This window comes from Ranitomeya variabilis, chromosome 1, assembly GCF_051348905.1.
Source record: "Ranitomeya variabilis isolate aRanVar5 chromosome 1, aRanVar5.hap1, whole genome shotgun sequence".
NCBI lineage: Eukaryota > Metazoa > Chordata > Amphibia > Anura > Dendrobatidae > Ranitomeya > Ranitomeya variabilis.
Genome location: NC_135232.1, coordinates 447,730,655 through 447,754,929, shown reverse-complemented (window position 1 = coordinate 447,754,929; position 24,275 = coordinate 447,730,655). Strand labels below are relative to the sequence as shown.

Genomic DNA, 24,275 nt, shown 5'->3' with positions numbered 1-24,275 from the left:
CTGTAATGAGACCATGTGCTTTTTTCTCTAGGAAGTTTTCGCCTGCTGAGCGGAATTATGATGTTGTCAATCGGGAGTTGCTGTCCATGAAGTGGGCATTTGAGGAGTGGCGTCATTGGCTCGACGGTGCTAAGCATCGTGTGGTGGTCTTGACTGATCACAAAAATCTGATGTATCTCGACTCTGCTAAACGCCTGAATCCTAGACAGGCCCGTTGGTCATTGTTTTTCTCCCGTTTTGACTTTGTGGTCTCGTATTTACCAGGTTCAAAGAATGTGAAGGCTGATGCTCTTTCAAGGAGCTTTGTGCCTGACTCTCCTGGAGTCGCAGAACCAGTTGGTATTCTTAAAGAGGGAGTAATCTTGTCAGCCATTTCTCCGGATTTGCGACGTGTGTTGCAGAGATTTCAGGCTGGTAGACCTGACTCTTGTCCACCTGACAGACTGTTTGTTCCTGTTAAATGGACCAGCAGAGTCATTTCTGAGGTTCATTCCTCGGTGTTGGCAGGGCATCCGGGAATTTTTGGCACCAGAGATTTGGTGGCTAGGTCCTTTTGGTGGCCTTCCTTGTCACGGGATGTGCGGTCATTTGTGCAGTCCTGTGGGACTTGTGCTCGAGCTAAGCCTTGCTGTTCTCGTGCCAGCGGGTTGCTCTTGCCCTTGCCTGTCCCGAAGAGGCCTTGGACACACATTTCCATGGATTTCATTTCAGATCTTCCGGTGTCTCAGGGCATGTCTGTCATCTGGGTGGTATGTGATCGCTTTTCCAAGATGGTCCATTTGGTATCTTTGCCTAAGCTGCCTTCCACTTCCGATCTGGTTCCTTTGTTCTTTCAGAATGTGGTTCGTTTACACGGCATTCCTGAGAATATCGTGTCTGACAGAGGATCCCAGTTTGTTTCCAGGTTCTGGCGATCCTTTTGTGCTAAGATGGGCATTGATTTGTCGTTTTCGTCTGCCTTTCATCCTCAGACTAATGGACAAACGGAGCGAACTAATCAAACTTTGGAGGCTTATTTGAGGTGTTTTGTTTCTGCGGATCAGGATGATTGGGTGACCTTCTTGCCGTTGGCTGAGTTTGCCCTTAATAATCGGGCTAGTTCCGCTACTTTGGTCTCGCCATTTTTCTGCAACTCTGGTTTCCATCCTCGTTTTTCCTCGGGACATGTGGAGCCTTCTGACTGTCCTGGGGTAGATTCTGTGGTGGATAGGTTGCAGCAGATTTGGAATCATGTGGTGGACAACTTGAAGTTGTCACAGGAGAAGGCTCAGCGTTTTGCCAACCGCCGCCGCGGTGTGGGTCCCTGACTTCGTGTTGGGGATTTGGTATGGCTGTCTTCTCGATTTGTTCCTATGAAGGTCTCCTCTCCTAAATTCAAGCCTCGCTTCATCGGTCCTTACAAGATATTGGAAATCCTTAATTCTGTGTCCTTTCGCTTGGATCTTCCGGTGTCGTTTGCCATTCACAACGTGTTCCATAGGTCTTTGTTGCGGCGGTACGTTGTACCTGTGGTTCCTTCTGTTGAGCCTCCTGCTCCGGTGTTGGTTGAGGGCGAGTTGGAGTACGTGGTGGAGAAAATCTTGGATTCTCGTCTCTCCAGACGGAGGCTTCAGTATCTGGTCAAGTGGAAGGGCTATGGTCAGGAGGATAATTCCTGGGTGGTTGCCTCTGATGTGCATGCGGCCGATTTAGTTCGTGCCTTTCACGCTGCTCATCCTGATCGCTCTGGTGGTCTTGGTGAGGGTTCGGTGACCCCTCCTTAAAGGGGGGGTACTGTTGTGAATTAGACTTTTTTGGCTCCCTCTTGTGGTCACCAGTGGTATGACTCTGAGATTGTCTTTCCCTAGTTTGGCACCCACCTGGGTCGTTAGTCCAGGGGTGTTGCTATATGAACTTCCTGAATTCTTGGTCTGGTGCCTGGCATCGTTGTAATCAGTCCTTTCTGTTTGCTCCTGTCTGCTGGTCCTGGTTCATGCAAAATTAAGCTAAGTCCTGCTTCCTTGTTTTTTGGTAATTTGTATTGCTCTTATTTTTTGTCCAGCTTGTACTAAATGTGATTCCTGATTTTGCTGGGAGCTCTAGGGGGCTGGTATTCTCCCCCCGGGCCGTTAGACGGTTCGGGGGTTCTTGAATATCCAGCGTGGATATTTTTGATAGGGTTTTTGCTGACCGTATAAGTCATCTTACTATATTCTGCTATTAGTCAGTGGGCCTCTCTTTGCTAAATTCCTAGTTCATTCTTACGTTTGTCTTTTCTTCTTACCTCACCGTTATTATTTGTTGGGGGCTTGTATCCAACTTTTGGGGTCTTTTCTCTGGAGGCAAGAAAGGTCTATCTTTTCCCTTCTAGGGTTAGTTAGTTCTCCGGCTGGCGCGAGACGTCTAGAACCAACGTAGGCACGTTCCCCGGCTGCTGCTATTTGTGGTGCTAGGATTAGCTATACAGTCAGCCCAGTTACCACTGCCCTATGAGCTGTTTTTTTGTGTTTGCAGACTTGGCATTTATTGCAGAGACCCTCTGCCATTGGGGTCATAACAGTGCTGTGCCCTGTTAACCCCACAGGAGTTCACAGCTAACTGCTGAGCTGAAAACAGTCTGTGTTCACGCAAACATACAATCTCCTCACCGGAGGAGCTGATATTCTAGGGGCTTATTTCAGCCGGGGCCCTAAATCCACGCACACAATCTCCTCGCTGGAGGTGCCGGCATTCTAGGGGCTTATTTCAGCCAAGTCCCTGAACACACATAAATGTGACCACACTGGCTCATGCACATAACAGATTTGATACTAGCGCATGGCCGTGCGGCCATGCGAACCCTTTATAGCTGCAGCAGGTACATGACCTTCCAAGAAGGACCAATGAGAGGCTACCACAGAGCCTGAGCACCTTCAGGACCTTCCTGGAGGACCAATGGGTTTTGCTGCAGTATCAAAAAATGTGACCCTCGACCTCCAATAAGAGATCTCACCCTGGGCATGCTCAGAAGGTGAAAAGCAGGACTTAGTCCCAAAAGCGTCTGCTCGCCGCTGCCCAGCACTGGTCTTAATGGCAGAACCTGGAAGAACAGCAGTAACCAGGTGCAGAGTATCTGCCTGAGTCAGACGCTGGGACCGACGTCTCCGCTGAGCAGGCTCCACTGAGGCTGGAGAAGGATGGGAGACTGCAGTGGAGATGGCTCAATATTCTCCCTGTGCAGAGGCGGGAACTCGACACCTAACACACATGTCAATGTGCTTGAGTGTACGCAGATGGGGCATGGCCTTGCGGGTAGGAGCAGTTGGCAAGGCAGGGTCCTTCGCTGGCAGTGTCCACCTCTGTGCCAATATACTAGTATCTGATTACATTGGGGAAAAGCCTTTAGGTATCAGGTCTTGGCACGTCTACAACAACAACACTTATAAGTGAGTTTTTGGAAGAGCTACATAAAATTCCAATATGGGAATTGCTGTATTGTATGATGTTTATGGCGTAGAGTGTATGATTTATGCTGTACATGATTCTCTTTCTTACTTTTACTAAAACTATATTTCTGTTCTAGTAAAAGCTAAGGTCATTCTTTAGCTCTCACAATTTGTGACGTTTCTTGCCCATCCTTTTTGGATAGATACATTCATAAAGTTGCCCACAAGCCATGGATCTCCTTTGTGTGATTCTGTTGCAGATTAACTTTTGTCACAATGAATTGTAAATAGCCTCTCGGGATTGGAGCTGAAGATATAAATGCTCTATATCAAGAATAATCTCCTTTTACAATGCACTAACCCATCACAGTCCCATTACCTAATCTACTTTCAACCATGAGGTCGCGGAATTGCTTTTTTATTAGTGTTATCTTTATTTCGTTATACATTTCAGTGTGCACTGTCAAGTCTCCACCATTATATTGTGAAATTACTGTAATCCATTTGTACAATTGGTTGCAATTTCCTCCACTTTAGTCCTGATATTTACTTATTCTTTGCACATGTTCCCAGTCACCTAAATGAACAGTGTCAAGAAAGTAGTGCTAAGTTCACTCGTGCTCACATATGTGAGGGATTAATAATCATGAATGCTCATTTTTAGGATATTCTCTCCTTTGTGGACCCCCCAAATATGACACTTGCTCTGGCTGATAAGGCTAGCTATGATTACTCGGCTTTACATTTCTTTCTAGAAAGAAAATTTCTCATTGACATGGAATTTCTATCTGGCAGTGATAACAATTGGAGCTGTCATGAAAGTCATGACCACCAGTTTGTAAAATACATCAACTATCTGTTTCCTTGCCTAATCTTTCAGCTATTTCATGGGAGTCAAATCAACAAATTGTTTTATAATTGGGTATACTTTAGAATGACTCTGATATATGTGGTGTAACACTTTCTGTTGACATTAATCTGCAGCAGCATTAAACTCAGTATTTTCATTGTGATGTAAAGTTTTCTTTCAGAGCCTTCAAAGTTGACCGATAGGTTTTTCTATTAGCTTTTCCATTCTCTCTTTCTGTTTTTAAATTAGATTACGTAAGTAAATATACATGTAGATATCATTAATTGTAGTTTTATGATGAAGACAGAACCAGTTTCAAGCATTTATCACCTTTGCAAAGCAAGGTCAGACTTTTTTCCAAGAACACTGTGGCAGAAATCAATTTAATTCAAAATCTTAATTAAAGATTGCTTATATAGAATCTAAAAATCAGCCCCCCCAAAAAAATATACTACACGGTAAAGCATGATTTACTCTTTATTAATAAATATGTAGAAAACTCATGATTTGTGATATGAAATTAAACAACCACTAACAGGACAATACAGTGGAAAGACCCCCTAAAAAATCCCCTAAAAACTTTGGAGGAAGTCCCAAGCCTAGGCATAACCATGCATAATATAAGCACCCAAGTTTGATGCACAGATAAATCCTTAGATGGAATCAATGATAGAAAGCAGTGTTACTGAGAGCAATAACCAAAGCATAAACCAATAAGTAAAAAGCTTCACATGTAGCACTATCCTAATTATTACCTGCGGTCATAGTGGGTCGGGAGTTGGGCAAGCCGCACAAGCACCTACGTACGTGTTTCACTTCTTCAGCTTTCAGTTTATATTTATCTACTTCTGCTGTGTTAAACCAGGCCATGGTATTTCACGGTAGGTAGAAGAAAGGTCAACTTTGCCCATTTTGTAAGTACTTATGAGATTTTATAGGATAGAGTATTAGATTAAAGGGGTTGTCCGATCTTAAGATACAAGTCTGCAGTCACTCTATGTGACTGCAGACTTATGAATCCTCACATCATGCGCACTACACACTGAGAATTCGCCAGTGTTCAGAGCAAGCAGTTATATGACTGTAAGTATGAGATTTGTGTACTTCCTACCACATTACAACTAGACTGTGTACAACCTCACTAAATACACTTGCATTGATCAAGGCTGCACCCAAATAGTTGGCATGTGACCGCATGTATGCAAATCACATACTTGCGGTTACGGTCCCGCCGTGCTGGCATCGGAAGATCGTCACAGTTCATGCAATGTGAGGATTCTCAAGTCTGCAGTCCCATAGAGTGACTGCAAACATGTAGCTTAAGACTGGATAACTCCTTTAAGGTATGTATAAACATGTACAGACAAATATCGGAATGTTTTTGTCTAAGGTGTTTAGTGATATGGTAAAGATGTCTTCATTTGACTAAGGTGCAAAGAATCATAGGTTAAAAAAGACAAATGTCCCTCAAGTTCAATTAATTGCTAATGTAGATTTAGAGCAAGCCAAAACAACCACAATGTTACAACTGATATATTTTATGGAAGCACTACAAAATATAGAAAAACTGAATAAATGCCAGGATCAGTAAGCCATGTAAGCAATCCAATACACATAACTTGTAAAATTCTATTATCGTAGAAAGGTATTTACCAACTGTGAATTCATCTGGCAGAGAGTTTAATGATCTCACTGCTCTTACAGAAAAGAATCTATGTTAATAGAGAAAACTTCTCTCTATGATCTTCCATAGATAAAGAGATAGGTCATGGTCAGACTGGCGCATTTCACAATGCACATATGGACTGCAATGCCTGGCTAATCGCAGGTCTCCTGACCCAAACTTACAGCCTGATAGACACATATGAGGCCGTACGTTTGATCGTGAGACCTGCAGCCATTATATCAGTATACCCACCAAGAAATATGCCCATTTGAACCCAGCCATAAGCAGACCAAATTATCTGAAATGGAATATACAAATATACAACAGATTGGCACTGCTACCTACTTGACCAAGCTACAAGAAGATTATGGCTTCTGGACTTGTCTTTGGCATGACCATTCAAATGAGCTTCCAATCATTCAAAAAAAGAAATAATTGATTGTAATACATTTTTTCTCTTAACTAGGTGGGAAATTGGAAACTGGAGCTCATGCAGTTTAACTTGTGGAGTGGGATTACAAACCAGAGATATATTTTGCTCCCATCTCCTATCACGAGAGACAAATGAAACTGTGGTCTTAGGCGATGACTTCTGCAAACAACCTAAACCAACTTTGGTGCAGGCCTGTAATCGCTTTGACTGTCCGCCAGCATGGTACCCTGCAGAATGGAAACTGGTAAGACTAAAAGGCTTAATAGTTTAATTAGAATTATCTAATGGTAAAATATACTTATCGTATAACCCTACTTGGGAACTTGGCAAGCTATAATGTGTTTAAAGTGTATGTGTATGTGTATATAAATATATATACACTGCTCAAAAAAATAAAAGGAACACTTAAACAGTAGAATATAGCTCCAAGTAAATCAAACTTCTGTGAAATCAAACATCAAACTGTCCACTTAGGAAGCAGCACTGTTTGACAATCAATTTCACATGCTGTTGTGCAAATGGAATAGCCAACAGATGGAAATTATTGGCAATTATCAAGACACACTCATTAAAGGAGTGGTTCTGCAGGTGGGGACCACAGACCACATCTCAGCACCAATGCTTTCTGGCCGATGTTTTGGTCACTTTTGAATGTTGGTTGTGCTTTCACACTCGTGGTAGCATGAGATGGACCCTACAATCCACACAAGTGGCTCAGGAAGTGCAGCTGATCCAGGATGGCACATCAATACAAGCTGTGGAAACAAGGTTTGCTGTGTCTGTCAGCATAGTGTCCAGAGGCTGGAGGCGCTACCAGGAGACAGGCCAGTACACCAGCAGATGTGGAAGGGGCCGTAGGAGAGCAACACCCCAGCAGCAGGACTGCTACTTCAGCCTTTGTGCAAGGTGGAACAGAAGCACTGCCAGAGCCCTGCAAAATGACCTCCAGCAGGCCACAAATGTATGTGTCTGTACAAACGGGTAGAAACCGAATCCATGAGGATGGTCTGAGTGCCCAATGTCCACAGATGGGGGTTGTGCTCACAGCTCAAGACCGTGCAGGATGCTTGGCTTTTGCCACAAAAGACCAGGATTGGAAAATTCGCCACAGGGGCCCTGAACTCTTCACAGATGAAAGCAGGTTCACATTGAGCACATGTGGCAGATGTGACAGAGTCTGGAGACACCAGGGAGAGCGATCTGCTGCCTGCAACATCCTTCAGCATGACCGGCATGGCAGTAGGTCAGTAATGGTGTGGGGTGGCATTTCTTTGGAGGGCTGCACAGCCCTCCATGTGCTCGCCAGAGGTAGCCTGACTGCCATTAGGTACCGAGATGAGATCCTCAGACCCCTTGTGAGACCATATGCTGGTGCGGTTGGCCACACACACTACTGAGCATCATTTCCTTATCTTGAGGCATTTCCACTGAAGTTGGATCAGCCTGTAACTTCATTTTCCACTTTTGATTTTGAGCATCATTCCAACTCTAGACCTCCGTGGGATATTAGTTTTGATTTACGTTGATCATTTTTAGGTTTTATTGTTCTCAACACATTCCACTATGTAATGAATAAAGATTTACAACTGGAATATTTCATTCAGTGATATCTAGGATTTGGGATTTTAGTGTTCCCTTTATTTTTTTGAGCAGTGTACATTGTGGTAAAACGACTCACTCGGCTGCTTAAAGAGGTGGTCAGAGAAACACTTTCCATTTAAGTTTTTCAGCTGGTTTATTTAAAAAAACCTACTTCATAAACCAGTCCAAACACGGCCCTTCTGGCATAATGGGAAAACAAAGTCACATACAGTACAGTGTGTGTGGCTGCAGGGATCCGCCCGCTCACGGAAAAAAAACGTTCAGTGTTCACAGTTTACACAAGCACAACACTGGAGATCTCATCTCCAGACACATCAAACAGTCCAAAGGCACCACATTTATCTTCTGGACCACACCTTGGGGTGGAGATATGGTGAACAGCCTCCCAACCACTCTTCACCTGTGTGCAAAACCTAGCCCTTAATATGGCCGATTAATTCCTCTCTGCGCATGGAGTGCTGGAGCATTTTTACAGGTTCAGGCTAACATCCTCAGTGACACATATCTCCCCTGCAGTATTTTACCAGTGACAGTCTTACTATATATATATATGTTCTTAATAAATGTCATCCAATAACACTCTCTTCTCCAGCTCTGCAGATTCTCTTTTAGTTTTGGTGTGACACAAAAAACAGTTTCCTTTTTTGACACATTACCAGTGCTATGGGTGAAGGTGGTTGTTTGGCTGACTGATTAAAGCGATATTGCCATTTCATGAATTTAGCGCATATCCACAAGTTGTGGCATAAGTTAGATGTGGATATTACCATTGGGACCTGCATGTATCTCAAAAATGGGCCCCTGATGTGTGCTGGTGTCATTGCAGAGGTGGCTTTGAATTCTCATTAATTTGTATAGGAATGTCAGCCACCTCTCCACTGAAAGCAGTGAATAGTGAGATCCTGTTCATAATATACAGTAGATACAGGTTCCTTTGGTACGGCATTTATGACATATTCACCAGATATGCCATACAAGAAGGAAATGCCCCTTTACTTTTAATAGCTTAGTCAGTCTCTACTTACCAAGGTTAAGAAGGGAGAAGGGGCAGACTTACCTATTGAAATGAGCTAGCCAATAAACCTCATACACATGACCAGTCACATGCCGACATCTAAAGATATCTACTGCTTCATACCCATGCCAAAAGTAGAGCTGTCAGTGGCACTGATATTGGGACATCAGTGCACGTTTTTTGATGACAGAATATGTGTATGTGTTGTATGTAGTTAATTTTTAAACATCTAAAAAAAATGTTTCTACGTTTTAAGGGAGTTTTTCAGCCTAAACCAACCGTATAAATAAAGTGCATAACCTTGTTGCCCCCATAAGGGCCTCTTGTGTTCAAATCACTGACTTAATTACTCTGCAAAATTATAGTTTAATAAAACATTGTAATTAAGGTACTTGGTGCATCCATGGAGTTGCCAAGAGGCTCATTGCACTAAACAACTTACTAGTTTTGTATGTACCTGCCTCCCTCAATGGTGATTGACAGCACTGGAAAGCTCAATCAAGCCAGAGTAATTAATCACCAGTGAGGGAGATGCAACATGCAAAACCAGTGGGTACATCAGTGCAGTGAGACATTCAGCCACACCAAGGGTGCACCGAGCACCTGATTAGTATATTTAAATAAACTTCAGTTTCTGTAGAATGGAGGCACCGACACTAATAGGTTCCATTTTTATATCTACAATGTTCCCTACAAGACTTTGTGCTTAGTTTATACCATAGGTTCTGGCCAACAGGCTCCTTTTAATTTATTCACAAACTTACTTTTATCAAAATCCTTAGTGAACGAACAATTTAATAAGCCAGAGAAACAAATCTTTGAACTATTCAGTAGCCTGTTTTTAACTAGTTGAAGATATTTTTTGGTAACTAAGGATTAGAAATCCCTTTCTCCTGTTAGCTATCAGAAATCAAACTGCAGGTGTTACAGCTCATTAAAAGAGTTGTCCAGATTAATAATTTCAACCATTGCTGGAACGGTGCCGCCACACGAGGTGAGCATAGATTGTTTCCTTATGTTAGGTCATCAATATTTGATCGGTGGGGGTATCATACCTGACACCCCCGCCGATCAGCTGTTCCTAGTAGCAGCGGTGGCCAAAAGTGCTCAGCTGTGCACAGCACACCTCCATCAATTGTACTGTACATGTGGCCCTTATCCAAAACGGCACCAGGAACACCTAACCCGTGGATGGGGTGTCCATTGCACCCCCACCAATGAGATATTGATGACCAATCCTAAGAATAGGCCATCAGTACAAAAGTCTAGGAGAAAACCCTTTAAGTTGAGGTTTTCCCGTACTCGACAACCTCTTTAACATTGTTACAACAAATGTTAAAAAAAGATATATTGATGTTATCCATTTTTCTTTTCACTTTTAAATATTTTATAATGTCTATTTTACTCACTCTGAAGACAGAATAAAATCTCAAATATAGGCTAAAAATGTATCACTCTTCTCTTTTTATCTTAAAATTATTTAAATGTAAAATCCCCACAAGCAGGTGAAAGACCACACCTTAACCAATTTTACTACAAAGAATTCTAAATGAAATTCTGAAACTCTACTTAAAGAATTGAATAACTAGGAGAAAGAAAAAAAAAGCCTGGATGAGTTTAAAAGCTTTCTATTTTTTTGGCAGTTGAGTTTATTATAATCAAAGCTTATATCCTTCAAGTTGATAAAGAAGAAGCAGCATAAATTTAAAGCTCTATTTATTTAAAGATGGCTAGTTCTTGTGATCACGCCAGCAAAAAAGCTCATCTTGTTTTCAGCAGCTTTTTTTTATAGGGGAAGCCACTCTGCCAAAAATGACACAAAACAGAAAAAATGACTAAGTTAACTTTTGTCAGTGCAAACTGTTAACGGATGGCAGGATCGAGTAGATAGGAAGTTTTTCAGACATTACTGTTATTGTTTTACATTATACGGAGTCCCAAAAGTATTTAAAGGAATAATTTTATTAGAAATTATAGGGACTCTATCAGTTTAGTTGTGCTGCATAACGTAGTGAAATGCATACTGATTTCAGCGATATGTCACTTATGTGTTAATGTTCAGCAGTTTTTGAGAACTTACCGTATTTCGCGGACTATAAGACGCACCGGACCATAAGACGCACCCCAAATTTGGGGTGAAAATTGCAGAAAAAAAGATTTTTTATAAGATGGGGGTCCGTCTTATTGTCCGAATTTACAGTATCTTACCTGTGGGCTGGTGGTGGCAGAGCAGGGTCACAGGAGGCATGGTGTCGGCAGAGGTGGGGTGAGGCGGTACGGCGTGCACCTGAGCAGGGTCCCTTCCTGCTTAGGTGGGCGACGCCACGGCCTGGTGTCCATGGGAGGGTGGCAGCAGTGGTTACCGGCAGAGGTGTTGGGATGAGGAGGCACAGTGAGAGGTATGGCGTTAGAGGGGTCCCTTTCCCCGGTGAGGTGATGCAGCAGCCCGGTAATGCAGCAGAGCCGGGTGAATCCTGTTGTTACCGCGGTGGCAGAGGTGTGGAGACGAGGAGGCGCAGTGAGCGGGGTCCCTTTCCCTGGTGAGGTGATGCAGCAGCCCCGGTAATGCAGCAGAGCCGGGTGAATCCTGTTGTTACCGTGGTGGCAGAGGTGTGGAGATGAGGAGGCGCAGTGAGCGGGGTCCCTTTCCCCGGTGAGGTGATGCAGCAGCCCCGGTAATGCAGCAGGGCCGAGTGAATCCTGTTGTTATCGGTGTGCGCGGCCATCTTCCTGAAGCCGCGCGTTCGCAGATGGAGCTCTGCTGCCCGGGGCTTCAGGAAAATGGCCGCCGCGATCCCCATCTGCGCACGCGCGGCATCCCGCGGCCATTTTCCTGAAGCCCCGGGCAGCAGAGCTCCATCTGCGAATGCGCGGCCTCAGGAAGATGGCCGCGCGCACCGATAACAACAGGATTCACCCGGCCCTGCTGCATTACCGGGGCTGCTGCATCACCTCACCGGGGAAAGGGACCCCGCTCACTGCGCCTCCTCATCTCCACACCTCTGCCGCCACACCTCTGCCGCCGCACCTCTGCCGCCACGGTCCACGGTAAGCCTGCATTGCGAATATAAGACGCACCCCCCATTTCCCCCCCTTTTTTTGGAGGGAAAAAGTGCGTCTTATATGCCAAAAAATACGGTACGTTTAATATTTTTGCAGCTCTGAGGCATTGAGTCCCATGTATTCAAGATATGCAAACTAATTGTGGGCTACAGTCACTGATTGACCACTTTGTTGTCTCTATTATTGCAAAAGACTGAGAGCTGTTATTAGTCAGCAAGAGGGCAGGGGAGTCTGCATTTCATCTGCCACGGGGATACCGCGACAAGAGGGACCATAGGATTGTGGCGTCTGGCTACACGAACCCCTGTACTGATTAGATCTGCTTCACCTTCCCATTAGCAGTGCAGGCTTTCCTTGCTCTGTTACTGCAAGGGTTAGTCAGTTCTGTCTATCTCCTGGAGCTCTCAGTCCTGAATTATTTCAGCTATTCTGTGTTGGCCACTCCCCTGGTGTATATATGCTTACCACCTGCACTTGGGAATTGCCAATGATAGCTCATACTTCCTGGTTTGGAGTTGAAGGAGAGTTAAAAATTAGTATCAGTCGGTTGGTGTTGTTTTCAGATTTCTGCGTGGTTTTGGTTTCTATGTTTATCCTAATCCTCTTCCCATTTGGTTTGTCCCGCCTACTGTTCCCTTGCTTTCCACTTGATTGTTTTGTGAGTGTATTTGTGTGATTGTGGTTTTCTTTTATCGCTGTCTGTTTTCCCTGTCTGTCAGGTTTTTGTTAATCTATACACTTCAGTCGCATACATCCGTATGTAGGGGGATTAAACAGTTAAGCATGCATATAGGAGCATAGCAAGGTATGAGACACCGGCATCCCCACTATCAGGGGTATTGTAGGCAACAGGGATAACCTAGATTCCTCCTTGCTTGAGGGACAGCGAAGGAGCCATTTGCCCCTAGAAATTCTTATACAGCATCGTGACACCATGACTACATCAGTTTTCTCCGTTACACTGGACTGCTATTTGGCACTGAAAAGATTAAGATCTAATTTTTTAAACATTATTGAACATTATCACATAAGGTCCCTGATATCAGTGCAGCTGTCACTTATTTTTTCTGCCCTCAGACAGCAGCAAAACCAAACTGAAAAGTTCCCTTTAATAAGCAGAAGGTATGACTGACTCACATATTATTTAGCTTAAACTAACTTGAGCGCTGAATCAATCAAAAACTAATATGGTATAGCTTTAACCCTAAGGCATGGAAAATGACTGGAGTCATCCCAACAGAAAATAGTTAGTAATATATGTAATGATGGAATTTTTCCATCTACAGTGAGACCACTATATACTCACAACATCTACAGTTATTTTTTTTAAATGTCCATTCTTTGCTAACCCATTCTTACAAGAAAAAGAAATGTTAAAACCTAATTGTAATGGAATATTGATCTCACTTGTACGTCTCATTTGTTGTCTGAATACCGTAAAATAGTCATATAAGAAACCTTCTAATTGTGGGATGCAGCATGATTTACACAATATTACCGTATGCTTTCAGATGTTTTACTCATTCTTTTACAGTATACTCAATTGACATAACTGATAATTGACAGCTTTGGTTAGCTCACTTGTATGTTTTATAGCCTGGAGTCTCCCTGCTGTGGACTCAAATGGTTATGCTCTCATCTCATACTGTGCTGCTGCTACTTTGGATGTGCACATATTCTATATATTTGTTGGCTTTAGTAACTTTGGAGGTAGTATCAGGATGTCACATGCCATTTAAAATTAATTTTCATTGGTCTTAGCTACAGACCACAAATTGTCACTTGCTGTACCGATATGGAAAAGCTTTATCTACACTTCACATATTGTGCATTTGCTTCGTCTGGGCAGGGCTCTGCCCATTCCAGTTTGGCTGCTGCACACTGCTGTTCTTCATGTCAGGCTTTATAAATGGTTCAGCAATCCTCCATGACATCATCTCCCTAGGCCTTTTAAGGTATGTGCACACGTTGCAGATTTGCCTGTGGAATTTTCTGGGCAGATTCTGCATCTCTTGGCAGAAAACGCAGTTAAAAATCCACGCGTTTTTGATGCAATTTGGTCCGGATTTTCATGCATTTTTGTCAGCTAAATAAAGATATATTATTTAACAAAAAAAAAAGAATTGTGATGTCATTTCCTTGTCCAACCTCTTCTTTTACATACTCCATTGAAGAATAATGTTTATACACACAGATAGATCTATAGATAGATAGACCTATAGATGGATAGATCTATTTATCTATCTATCTATAGATCTATCTATCTATAGATAGATCTATAGATAGATGAATAGATATATCTATAGATAGATAGATAGTACCTATCCCGATGTTTAGTAATAAACATAATAAAATTGTACATAAAGAGTTAAATAAAGACACATACACACAAAATATGTGTTAGGCCGGGGTCACACGTGCGAGAAACTTGCACAAGTCTCACACCTTTGTACCCGGCACTGCCGCTGACACTCGGACCGGAGCGTTCAGCTGCATAGAAATACATGTAGACGCACACTCCAGTCCCGAGTATCGGCGGCAGTGCCAGGTATTGAGGTGCGAGACTCGTGCGAGTTTCTAGCAAGTGTGATCACAGCCTTAAACGCAATATCTGTTTAATTTAAAAAAAATTTGAAAAAGAAATGGCGTGGGCTGCCAATACCCATGGAGCTTCCCAAGCTATTAATATCAGCCCGCAGCTGTATATTTAGCCTTTACTGGCTATTAAAATAGAGGTACCCCCCCAAAAAAAAACAACGCGTTGTCCCCATATAGTTAATAGCCAGAAAAGGCTATGCAGACAGCTGCAGACTGATATTCATAGCCTAGGAAGGGGCCATGGATATTGGTCCCCGGCTTCAAACACCAGCTCACAGCCGTACCAGAAATGGTGCATCTCTAAGATGTGCCAATTCCGGCACTTAGCCTCTCTCTTTCCACTGCCCTGTAGTGGTAGCATATGGGGTAATATTTCTGGTGTTGAAGTCACCTTTGTATTGTAAGGTGACATCAAGCCAGCTTAGTAATGGAGAGGTGTCAATAAGACACCTGTACATTACTAATCCTATAGTTGTTAAAAGGTTAAATAAACACACAGCCAGAATAAAATATTTTAATGAAATAAATCACTAAACACATTTTTCCCATATTTATTGTACTGCTATAATCCATGCGACGCCCTCGATCTCCTGCCTGCAAATAAACAATATAATAAACCAACACAAATACTCCCTGTTACGATGTAGTCCATTTAATATCGAGTGTCCCATGACGATCTCCCCTATAGAGCAGTCACATCAGGAGATGTGACTGCTCTATAGTCCTCCCGCGATGCACTGACAGGAGGTAATGGCTCCTGCAGTGCATCACTGAAGAGGTTACCGGAGTTCAGGCTCTCACTTTACGGTAACGCTGCCTGAGAATTTTCTCATTCCAGCATTGCCAGTGACAGCATGAATGAACTCCGGTAACCTCTCTCCTGGCAGCGGAGGATTATCTCTGCTCAGTGCATCGCCGGAAGGCCTTGTAGAACAGTGACATCTCCCAATGTCACTGTTTTACACGGGAGATCGTCATGGGACACTCGTTATTAAATGGACTACATTGGAACAGGGAGTATACTGTTGGTTTATTATTTTATTTTTGTTACAGGAGAACGAGGGCGTCGGGACTAAGTGATTGGTGAGTATGTACTGTATGTTGTATGTTGTTTTTTTTACTATTGAACACATGCATCGTCTGATGGAACTACTGTCCCATCATCGGCAATGCTGTCACTGTCATATGTGACAGCATTCATAGCCCGATGGGAGCAGTAGTCCCATCAGGCAATGCCCGGCTACACAGACCCGCACACACAAACAGAGACACACACAAACACCCGCACATAGACACACACAGACCCGAACACACACATACACGCAGACCCCGCAGACAGACATGCACATAGTCCCCGCCTACACACTCTTCCTCCTCCTGACCTGCAGCTTTTCCCACACACAACTCCGCAGCAAAACCGCAGATCTTTTTAAACCTGCAGTTTTGCTGCGGATTTGACTGAATCAGTGGAAGTCAATTGGTGCAGAAATGCTGCAGATCAGCAAAAAGAATAATCAGCTTACAAACTACAATGGAAACAACTAATTTAATGAAAACCTTGTGTTGTCTTTCTTACAGTTATAGAGGTACCTTTTTCAAACTTAAAATGTCCAAAAGTTTTATCATATGAAAATGAATCATCACTAATTACCCACTGTTGCTCCAGTATTGCCTTCCCAACAGTCTTTGTTGACAAGGCTGCAGTGGTGACATCACATAAGCAAGTAAGCACTGCAGCCAATCACTGAGCTCAGACTTCTCAGGGTGTCTATCTCTGCATGGCCACTAAGCCCAGTGATTGGCTGCAGTCATCATGTACGCTCATTGTGCTTTCAGCAATGCAGCCATGTCAAGAAGGACTGACAGGAAGCAGCGGAAAGTCAGTACCGGAGAAGAGGAATGAAAAAAATGATGATTTTGTCATTTTTGTGCAGATCAAGCTTTTGGACATTTTAAGAAACCAGAACATCCTTGAAGTTACATACTGGTTAGAGACTGGAACCACAAATCCCTAACAAAGTGATTAACCTACTTTTGATAACAATCCGACATATTTGGTGATTAGCAATGTTGGGCCTAGAAGAACAGGTGTGGGCAGCAAATGCAAATCTCACTTTCTATGCAATGGATATTTGGAGGTTTTGCTTTGAGAAAAATGTAGAAGGGAAGCCGCTGGCTGATAGCTTCCACTCCATGCTCCAGTGTATTGTAGAAGTCACATATTTTTACTATACACTGTGTTCCAAATTATTATGCACATAGAGTTTAGGAGTGATAAGGTTAGAATTTTTTTGTTTGTCATTTAAACTCATTGATGGTGATGTGTGTCAGGGCTCTTTATATCACTGAAAGCAATTGCAGATACCTGTGCAAATTAGTTTGGCAGGTGTGTCCAAATAAAGGCAAGACTACTTAAGAAGGCTGTTCCACATTATTAAGCAGCCTACATTTTTTGCCAAAATGGGAAAGAAAAAGGATGTGTCGGCTGCTGAGAAGCAACAAATTGTGGAGTATTTAGGTCAAGGCATGACTACAATCAACATTGCCAAGACACTTCATCGTGATCATCGCACAATCAAGAAGTATGTAGCTGATTGCCAGCACACACGTGTGCGTGCTGATAAGGAAGAATTGAGGACTCTTTCCAACAGGCAATTGCGTAAGGTTAAAAGAGCAGCTGCAAAAGTGCCTTGTCATAGCAGCAGACAAGTTTTTGAAGCTGCTGGTGCCTCCAACGTCCCCAGAACAACAAGATGCAGGGTCCTTCAGAGGTTTGCAGCTGTGTGTAAGCCATCCTGTCGACCACCTCTATCCACTGCAACAAGCAGAAACGGCTCCAGTGGGCCAAACGATACATGAAGACTGACTTCCAAACTGTTTTGTTCACCAATGAGTGCCGTGCAACGTTCGATGGTCCAGATGGATGGAGTGGAGGATGGACACCCCATGAAAACACGGCTAAGGCACCAAAAAGGAGAAGGTGGAGTAATGTTTTGGGCTGGAATCATGGGGAGAGAGATTGTCGGCCCCTTTATGATCCCTGAAGGGGTAAAGATGAACTCCATAATCTATGTGGAGTTTCTAAAACAACACTTCCTGCCATGGTTCAAGAGGAAGAACCGTGCTTTCCGCAGCAAGATCATTTTCATGCATGATAATGCACCGTCTCATGCTGCAAAAAACACATCTGCATCTCTGGCTGCTATGGGCATAAAAGAGGACAAACTTATGGTGTGGCCACCATCTTCCCCTGACCTCAACCCCATTGAGAACTTCTGGAGCATCATCAAAAGGAGTGTCTATGATGGCGGGAGGCAGTTCACATCTAAGCAACAGCTCTGGGAGGGTATTCTGTCCACATGCAAAACAATTGAAGCAGAAACCATCCAAAAACTGACAAATTCAATGGACGAGAGAGTTCAGAAGCTTCTTTTGAACAAGGGGTCCTGCGTGCAAATGTAACATCACCTAGAATAAAGTTTTCACTTGAAAACTGTTTGATTTCATTTTGTAATAAGCTGATAATGCTTATAACTTCACAATTTACCATTTTTTTGTTCAAAATTAAAAAAAAAGGTTGAAAACTCTGCTGTGCATAATAATTTGGAACATGCATTTTGAGTGTTTATTTTTTTTAAAAAGATACTGTTTTCATAGGCAGTTTTTTCCAAAACATTGCAAATATACTAGAATAGTAGATGACTGGAAAATAACAATGACTGCAATTCAGATAGGTAATTTAGAGAAAATATGAGGAAATATTATTTGCATAATAATTTGGAACACAGTGTAAAGCAATGGTTTAATGGTTGGTTGGTGATACTAATGTTTAAATGGCTAAAATCACTTCAATAAATCCAAGAGACCACCTTAAAATGCACAGGAATCCACCAAAAATGCCTCCTTTGGGTAGTATAACATAAACAGCCCCTTTTGTGGTCTGGTTAGCAGGATTGTCCAGACATAATCATGACTGTTGGCACAAAATAAAGCAGCACCTGCAAGTTCAGACTTACTATATGTAGAGGGAAATGAGAAAGTGCTGTATTGAGAATATATTCGGAATTAACCTGTCCTTGATAATTGTTAAAATCTGTATGGGCCACTATAATTTGCAGCCCTAACTGATTATCCACTCATTTGCAGTGCTCACAGTCTTGCGGGGGTGGCGTACATACTCGGGATGTCCTCTGCAAGCAAAGGCTTTCTGATGGCAGCATTCTAGAGCTGCCAGAAACATTTTGTTCACCTCCAAAGCCAACATCTGAAGAAATGTGTGAGAATGAAGATTGCCCACCAGAGTGGTTTTTAACTGACTGGTCTCAGGTATATTCCAAACTGTACTTTCATAATAATAATGTCTTGTGATTTTCTAGTACATTGTTAACAAATATGGCCACGTCTAAAATTCAGTAGAATGGCTTTACGACAAATAGGCTCTGATTCAACAACAGTGAACAATGGCGGCCTTGATAAGGAGGCGTGCTGGAGTGAGAGCTTCCTGATTCATTAAGAGGTGCGACTGCAGTGTGGTGTGCCTTGCCACAAATCCTACTGGAGTAAGATTTTCTAAATTGTCATTAATTGAATGAGCTGTTTTTGCTTTAACACAAAGCTTACTCCAATCAGGAACTGGAGTAAGATGTAAAGTGTGCCACAGCTCATCATAAATTTGATAAGCCGTGGCGTCATGCCGCCACCCTGCCCCAGCTCCACCCATTTTGGCCTAGTTGGTCGAAACTGGCATGAAAAACGCCAAAAGTCTACAAAATACATTTTTGCGCAATTCTAGGTTGCGCGAAAAGCAACTTTTCAAAGCAATTTATGCCAGATTCACTTTGATGAATTGGGGCTTAGCTCTTCATCAGGTGTAGACATAGCCCAATCATGTGAAGATTAGGACATTATATAGGAATATGGGCAATTCAATGTGTAAATTAAATAAAAAGTAAAGGATTGTCAGTAAAGCATGTCATGAGTGACGAAGATTTTTGGCTGAATTGGGCAATTAATTCATTGGTAATCCATTAATATTGTTATTATTAGGGAATGTGAACACATAATGCTTTTAATGTTTTTTTTTTACAATTTTACAATAAACACAGTAAAAATTATTTTTTATGTATTTTTTGGTGCATTTTTTTTGCTGCGAAACCTTTTTGATCTAAATAGGGAAAAGGTGCAGTAAAGATGCTAAAAGAATTGACATGCCAAAACTCTCGAGGAAACGAAACACATCATGTGCGTAAGATAAGATTTTAGAAATCTCATTTGATTTTTCAGTTATTGTAAGGCCGGCGTCACACTGGCGAGTTTTACGGACGTAAGAGCGCAGAAACTACGTCCGTAAAACACGCATTACATACGGCACAATGCTTCTCAATGGGGCTGCTCCTATTAGCCGTATATTACGGTTCAGTATTATACGGCTTTCTACGGCCGTACAAAATCGCAGCATGCTGCGTTTGTCAGCGTATTGCGCAAATAATACGCCAATGAAAGTCTATGGGGCGAGAAAAAAAAGGATTCCACACGGACCAGCAGTGTGACTTGCGAGAAATACGCAGCGGTGTTAGTGAAAAGTCGGTAATTCAATTGCCGGCTTTTTCCTTCTCCTTCACAAACCCGACATGATATGAGACATGATTACATACAGTAAACCATCTCATATCCCCATTTTTTTTGCATATTCCACACTACTAATGTTAGTAGTGTGTATGTGCAAAATTTGTGCACTGTAGCTGCTAAAATAAAGGGTTAAATGGCGGAAAAAATTGGCGTGGGCTCCCGCGCAATTTTCTCCGCCAGAGTGGTAAAGCCAGTGACTGAGGGCAGATATTAATAGCCAGGAGAGGGTCCATGGTTATTGCCCCCCCCCCCGGCTACAAACATCTGCCCCCAGCCACCCCAGAAAAGGCACATCTGGAAGATGCGCCTATTCTGGCACTTGGCCACTCTCTTCCCACTCCCTGTAGCGGTGGGATATGGGGTAATGAAGGGTTAATGCCACCTTGCTATTGTAAGGTGACATTAAGCCAGATTAATAATGGAGAGGCGTCAATTATGACACCTATCCATTATTAATCCAATTGTAGGAAAGGGTTAAAAAACACACACACACATGATTAAAAAGGATTTTAATGAAATAAACACAGCGGTTGTTGTAATAATTTATTGTTCTCGCAATCCATTTGCAAACCCTCGCTTGGCTAAATAATAAACGCACAATATACATACCTTCTGATGTCAGATCACGTCCCACGATGTAATCCATCTGAAGGGGTTAACTAATATTACAGGCAGGAGCCCTGCTAAATGCAGCGGTGCTCGTGTCTGTAATCCCCCGGCGAATGAATGAAATGTAGGTCATTGACCTACATTTCCTTCAGTCGCGGTGAGGCGCCCCCTGGTGGATGTCCTCATATGACCTGGAGCGTGGGAAAAAGTTCCCAGGCTGCAGTTCATGAGAACATCCAGCAGGGGCGCATCACTGCGACTCAATGTAAGTATAGATCACTGCTTTCCTTTCAGCACCCGGGGATTACAGGCACGAGCGAGTGGTTTATCGCAGCTCGTGCCTGTAATATTAGTTAACCCCTTCAGATGGATTACTTCGTGGGATGTGATCTGACATCAGAAGGTATGTATCTTGTGCGTTAATTATTTTGCCAAGCGAGGGCCTGGAAATGGATTGAGAGAACAATAAATTATTACAACAACCGCTGTGTTTATTTCATTAAAATCCTTTTTAATAATGTGTGTGTGTTTTTTAACCCTTTCCAACAATTGGATTAATAATGGATAGGTGACATAATTGACGCCTCTCCATTATTAATCTGGCTTAATGTCACCTTACAATAGCAAGGTGGCATTAACCCTTCATTACCCCATATCCCACCGCTACAGGGAGTGGGAAGAGAGTGGCCAAGTGCCAGAATAGGCGCATCTTCCAGATGTGCCTTTTCTGGGGTGGCTGGGGGCAGATGTTTTTAGCCACGGGGGGGCCAATAACCATGGACCCTCTCCTGGCTATTAATATCTGCCCTCAGTCACTGGCTTTACCATTCTGGCAGAGAAAATTGCGCGGGAGCCCACGCCAATTTTTTCCGCCATTTAACCCTTTATTTCAGCAGCTACAGCGCTGAAATTTTTCACATACACACTACTAACATTAGTAGTGTGGAATATGCAAAAAAAAAGGGGATATGAGATGGTTTACTATATGTAAACCATGTCTCATATCCTGTCGGGTTTGTGCAGGAGAATGAGAAACCGGCAATTGAATTACCGGCTGTTCACAGATATCGCGCTGAATGAAATCTAAATACAGAATATATATATGTGTCTCAATGACATATATATATATATATACTGTATATATGTTTTAATGAACATTTGAGCACATAAATCCATTAGATGTCGGTTTTGCAAGCCTGCGCGAAAATCTCGGATTACATACGGAGGATGCCATGCGCAAAATACGCTGACACACCCTGCCTACGGATCAATATTTTGGGAACATTTCTCCGTATTACGGCCATAGTACAGACGTATAATACGTGGCGTATTGTCTTACGCCAAGTGTGACGCCGGCCTAACTCATTGATTTTTCTGCTTTCTGTTTTTCCTCCGCCAAAAAAGGGGGGCAGAAAAAAAAACAGATCAAAAATGCTTTGTGTGAACAAGCGCTCATTGTGATTGCACAACAAGTTCAACTTGTATTTGAAGATGTTTATCAGCTTTATCAGATAATTCATATATTTATTTCACTATACGGATTTAAAATCTAAAAGTGACTAAATCATCAGCTTTTATGGATTTTTCTTGCTGTGATTTTTTTTGGGGAAAAAATTGTAAACATATCCAAAATGACAACACAATTACAAAGTGTGAATGCGGCCTTAAAGTGATGACTTGAAAAGCTGATAATGTGGAATCACTTGTTCCTTTCTAGTGCTCAGTGTCTTGTGGAGACGGAACCCAGATCCAAGGCGCAGCTTGTAGGAAGAAAGTGAAGACTGGGGAATATGTTGTGGTGAATTCATCTATATGTGCTGGATCAGTTCTTCATCAGATGACCCGCCCTTGCATACTTGCACCATGCACTAGTAATATCTATAGCTTTAGAATGACAATTTACCAAGATGTTTTGTATCACATTGTCTATAACAATATTTCTTAACATTATAATTATAAAAGTTTTTTTTACTTCAAAAGGGAGTCCATGGAAATCCCTGTACTGTGCTGGCAACAGAGCAGTAAAGCTTTGAGGTGGGGATGCAATTTGCTTACCCCATTTCCATTGCAGTACATAGGGGTTTTCTAAGATTCACTTGAAGGAAATCTGTCATCAGGTTTTTGCTACCTAATCTGAGAACAGCATTATGTACAGCCGGAGACCCTAATGCCAGCAATGTGTCACTTATTAGGCTGCATGGTGTAGTTTTTGTAATATCATGGTTTTGTCAGCAGGATTAATAAAACTGCTGCTAGGTAGTCTAACCCCGCACCCACCACTGATTGAAAGGTTGTTTCCTGTGGACAGGGTACACATAAAGCTGCCAATCAATGGTGTGGGCGGGGGTATACAGGGCTCAGCATTGAGAGAGAGAACTGGTAGATCTGTAGCAGATAAAATCATTTTTTAATCAAAACTGCAACACTTAATAAAATAAGTGATACATTGCTGGAATCAGAATCTCTGCCCCTACACTATGCTGCTCCCAGGTGGGTTTGGAAAAAATTGGTGACAGATTTCCTTAAAGTCTCAGAATAGATAGATAGATAGATAGATAGATAGATAGATAGATAGATAGATAGATATGAGATAGATACAGTAGATAGATAGATAGATAGATAGATAGATAGATAGATAGATAGATATGAGATAGATAGATAGATAGATAGATATGAGATAGATAGATAGATATGAGATAGATAGATAGATAGATAGATAGATAGATAGATAGATAGATAGATATGAGAGATAGATGTGAGAGATAGTGATGATAGAAAAAATGATAATTTGTGATCGATGAGGGTGTAACATCTGCAACCTCCCACCAATCCTAATAATGAAATACCGTAGCTTAAACTATGGTTTACTCCTGCATACTTTTCTAAATTATCCCTGCACAACACACCTCACATAAATGGGGCCTGTTGCAGTTCCCAGCACAGAGAGTGGCCAGGGTTCTACTGTGCATAGAAAAACAGTGAAGAGGCTTTTGCAATAAATTGATTCTGTGGACCATTTATTCCCAGGATTGTAGGGGTCTTTGAAGTCAATACAATCGCTTTATAAATAATAATAATAACCCTTTCAATTGTCTACCTTTATGAATTAGTATTGTATTTGTTTTTTTATTTTTGTATATTTTACATTTTAGATGTTTTAGTATTGGATATGGCATTATCTGCAGGATGCACAAACTATGAGGTTTTGAATTATAGGGTGGGAGGAAAGTGGGAAAAGTAATTGAAGGAAGAATCAGAGTTTAGGAGAAACGCATCAACTAAATGAAATCCAGTGAGGACTATATTTTGAAATGTAAATAATCTGAAGATTAGGTTGAGTGCATGCAGTTTTTAACAATTACTCTAAGTTTTACAATTGATAATTACCGTATTATATTTTATTGTTT

At 42.2% G+C, this 24,275-nt stretch overlaps 1 protein-coding gene across 4 annotated transcripts in view; it reads left to right on the top strand.

Annotated features, from left to right (window-relative positions):
• The window catches only part of ADAMTSL1 (ADAMTS like 1), a 481,733-nt gene that overhangs the window by 355,551 nt on the left and 101,907 nt on the right, over positions 1–24,275 (top strand). For all 4 annotated transcript variants that reach the window (XM_077249770.1, XM_077249780.1, XM_077249791.1 and 1 more), the window contains 3 exons: positions 6,387–6,597; positions 18,778–18,957; positions 22,586–22,739. In XM_077249770.1, the coding sequence (XP_077105885.1) occupies positions 6,387–6,597; positions 18,778–18,957; positions 22,586–22,739 (545 nt within the window). The remainder of the gene's footprint in view (positions 1–6,386; positions 6,598–18,777; positions 18,958–22,585; positions 22,740–24,275) is intronic.